This window comes from Volvox carteri (genome assembly GCF_000143455.1).
Source record: "Volvox carteri f. nagariensis unplaced genomic scaffold VOLCAscaffold_19, whole genome shotgun sequence".
NCBI lineage: Eukaryota > Viridiplantae > Chlorophyta > Chlorophyceae > Chlamydomonadales > Volvocaceae > Volvox > Volvox carteri.
Window position 1 is genome coordinate 714,332 of NW_003307562.1, and position 3,252 is coordinate 717,583.

The following is a 3,252-nucleotide window of genomic DNA, read 5'->3' on the forward strand; positions in this document are numbered from 1 at the left end:
TGTGCTGCAACGGCCTTGCTGTCCACCCACCCAACCACCCACGGATACCCCCTAAACCGCATCTGCATCCGCGCGCCGTACCACCACATCCGTACCACTTACTGCTTGCGCTCATGCCGCTGTCGCCACGCCGCCACTGCTCCGGCGCCGTCGATGCTGATGCAGCCCTAGCACCTGTAATGTATATATATCACACTCACATACGTTTTCGCCACCAACTAGTCACATAAAAACGCAGAAGACACGCAGCAGACAGTGAGGACCAAACTCCGGACGAATACGCAACGCCGCCCATAGGCCGTCAACCCCGCCACACACAGACGTCACACCGTCTTTTCAACGACTCCAGCAGCCGAACCGTTCCCGCGGTGCATACAGGACAGAGAGACAAACAGACAAACAAATGGACAGGCAGACTACTATACAGAGATGATACATCATCGCACAGAGAAATTCGCATTATCCGCAACAACCCGTCCGACACCGTGATTTCTCTCGGAGACTTTAGGGGGACTTAGGGGCCGACGGCCGCTGGCGAGCTCCCTCGTCGGCGCTTCGGCGGCGTCGGAATGCCTTCCTCGGCCGCCTCGAACGAAGGCCCTGGCGGGTGCTGCTCCACTTGAGCTTCATCCTTCACTGCAGGCTCCGATGCCGCAAAACCCCCGACGGTGGTCACCAGCAACCCCGTCGTCGCCATTGGAGTGGCAGCAGCTTGAGACTTAGGGTTCTTCGGCGGCCGACCGCGCTTCCGCTTGACCGCCACTGCAACCTCGACCGCCACTGCAACCTCGACCGCCACTGCAACCGCAGCCCCCGTTGCTTCCAAACCTCCTTGATGATCAACGTGCGCGCCAGCAGCCGCTGCCGGCCGCGGCTTGTGCTTGCGCGGCCGGCCACGACCGCGCTTCTGAGGCGGCGGCGGGGCTTCAACGTCTGCTTGAGACGCGGATGGGTCCCCCGCCTCCGCCTCGTTCGTCGCCTCCGCTGCCGACGTCCCCGCAGTGCCCACATCGACCCCGTCAGGTGGCGGCGGCAGCTGGCGCTTGCGCGGCCGGCCACGACCGCGCTTTGGCAATACAAGCACAGACGATGGCCCCGCCGCCTCCGTTGCTTCTACCGCTGCTGCTCTAGAATCCCCCTCCACCGTCTCCTCTACCGTATCCTTATCCACGTCGGCGCCTGATTCATCAGCTGGCCGCGGCTTTCGCTTTGGAGGCCGGCCACGGCCCCGCTTGGGAGGTACGGAAGCGGTGGATGGCGCCCCCTCTTTCCCGTTCGCCTCCGCTGCTGCCGCCGTTCCATCGGGGCCGGCATGGACGGCTTCCACTGGTGGGGGCTTGCGCTTCCGCGGCCTGCCGCGACCGCGCTTCGGTAACAAGAGCGCAGCGGATGCCCGCGCCTCCTCCACTTCCGACACGCCTTCTGCCTTTAGATCTGCCTCCGCAGCCTTGGGAAGCTGCTCGCCAGTCTCGTTCTCAACGCTTGTGGACGTCGGCGCCGCTGGAGCAGCCGACGGACCTGCTTCCACAGATTCTGGCCAAGCCGCTCCGCCCTCGCCGTTCTCCTGCTTCGGCTTGGGCGGCCGTCCGCGGCGTTTCTTCGGTGGCCGCCCACGCCCGCGCTTTTGCGGCTGACCGGCTTCCTGAGCAGCCGGCGGTGCTGCCTTCACTTCCTCCGTTACTGCATCTTCTCCTGCCTTTGCAGCACCAGCGGCACTGTCGGCTTCCTCCTCCCTCACCTCCTCCTTCGCCAGGTCGGCTTCCGCCTCGGTGCCCTCTGCTGGCTTCCTCGGCCAACGGCCTCGAATGCGCTTCCTCGGCCGGCCTCGAGGGCGCTTCAGGAGCTGTGCGGCCTCCGGAGCGGCGGACGGTGCTGCCTCCATCTTCACCCCCTCTGCTGCTGCTTCATCCCCAGCCTCAGGGTGCCGCTCCACTACCTCAACGGCAGCCTCCTCCATCTCAGTGGCCGCCGCCTCTTTTGTACTTTTCACTTCACCCTCGCCGTGCTCCTGCTTCGGCTTGGGCAGCCTTCCGCGCCGTTTCTTCGGTGGCCGCCCACGCTTGCGCTTTTCTGGCGGCGCGCCTTGCTGTTGTTGCTGTGTTTCAGATGGTGCTGCCGCCTCCGCCTCTGCCTCCGCCTCCGCGTTTACCTCTGTTTGAGCTTCTGTGCCTTCTGCCGATAGCAGCTTGTGCTTTGGTGGCCGGCCGCGCTTGCGCTTCACGTCATCAGCTGCTAACAGCATCTTGGGCTTGGCTGGTCGACCACGCTTGCGCTTCACAAGCAGGAGCGCACCTTCCAGCGCCTTATCCTTGGGTGGCCGGCCGCGCTTGCGTTTCACGCTGGCGCCATTATCAGCTGCTAGCGACGTCTTGGGCTTGCGCGGCCGGCCACGCTTGCGCTTCGCCAGCGGTCCGTCGTACCGGGGCGTACCATTAGCAGACGCGAGGAGAGCCGCCGCTGCCTCGAGATCCGCTGCTTCCGCGCCTTCGTACCCCGCATCGCCCTTGTCGTAGCCTGACGCTGCCGCAGCCAAATGGGAGCCTTCGCCTTCTGAGCCGTGGGATTCGTTGCTTACTAAATCGGCGCCAGCTGCAACAGGGTGCGTGGCAAACCCGATATTGTGCAGCTCTCTGTGCCGTCGTTGACGCTTCGCTGAGCCTGTACGGCATGCGGGTTTAGCCATCGACGTTGTGTCACGTTGGTTGTCTTTCGACAGGGATGTATTAAATTGTGTTGTTATGTGCTACATTCAAAGATATGAAGGCAGCATGTATGATATGAAGGCGGCATGCGCCGTGAGAGCGATGTAACTGCTGCGCCGCGCTGCATGTGCAGGGCGTGAGACGGGAGGCCTTTCAAGCCACTCAAGTTATTGTTTCCCCCAAATTAGTAGGATGGGGAAGCAGGACAGATATTTTAGGTTTATGGATTAGTGAGAATTTTCTAGTTCCGTCAGGAGCGGTCGAAGGTGTTCGTATCAGCGACGAGAGAGGGGGAGAGAGAGATAATGCTTTGGCAAAGCATCCGCTCATCCGAGCAGATGACCGGCAATATGACCTGCGGAAAGAGCCCTTGGCAATAAGGCGGTACAGCAGTACAATAATGGAGCAGGGATGCCTTAAAACAGTCCGGCGAAGCCTTGCACGGCACATAGTCGTACGGATCCTAGATCTGAATACTTGGTAACGAACGCAAACATCTTACGAAAGCTTTGTTCCCTTGCAAGCATTGCATAGTCAGAACTCAGACGTC

At 61.7% G+C, this 3,252-nt stretch overlaps 1 protein-coding gene across 1 annotated transcript; it reads right to left on the bottom strand.

Annotated features, from left to right (window-relative positions):
* Nucleotides 1-514: 514 nt before the first annotated feature.
* On the bottom strand, nucleotides 515-2,683 carry VOLCADRAFT_90998 (uncharacterized protein; the record flags this gene model as incomplete). Its single annotated transcript, XM_002950590.1, has 1 exon — nucleotides 515-2,683. One exon carries the CDS (start codon nucleotides 2,681-2,683, stop codon nucleotides 515-517), a length of 2,169 nt encoding a protein of 722 aa, XP_002950636.1.
* Nucleotides 2,684-3,252: the final 569 nt, after the last annotated feature.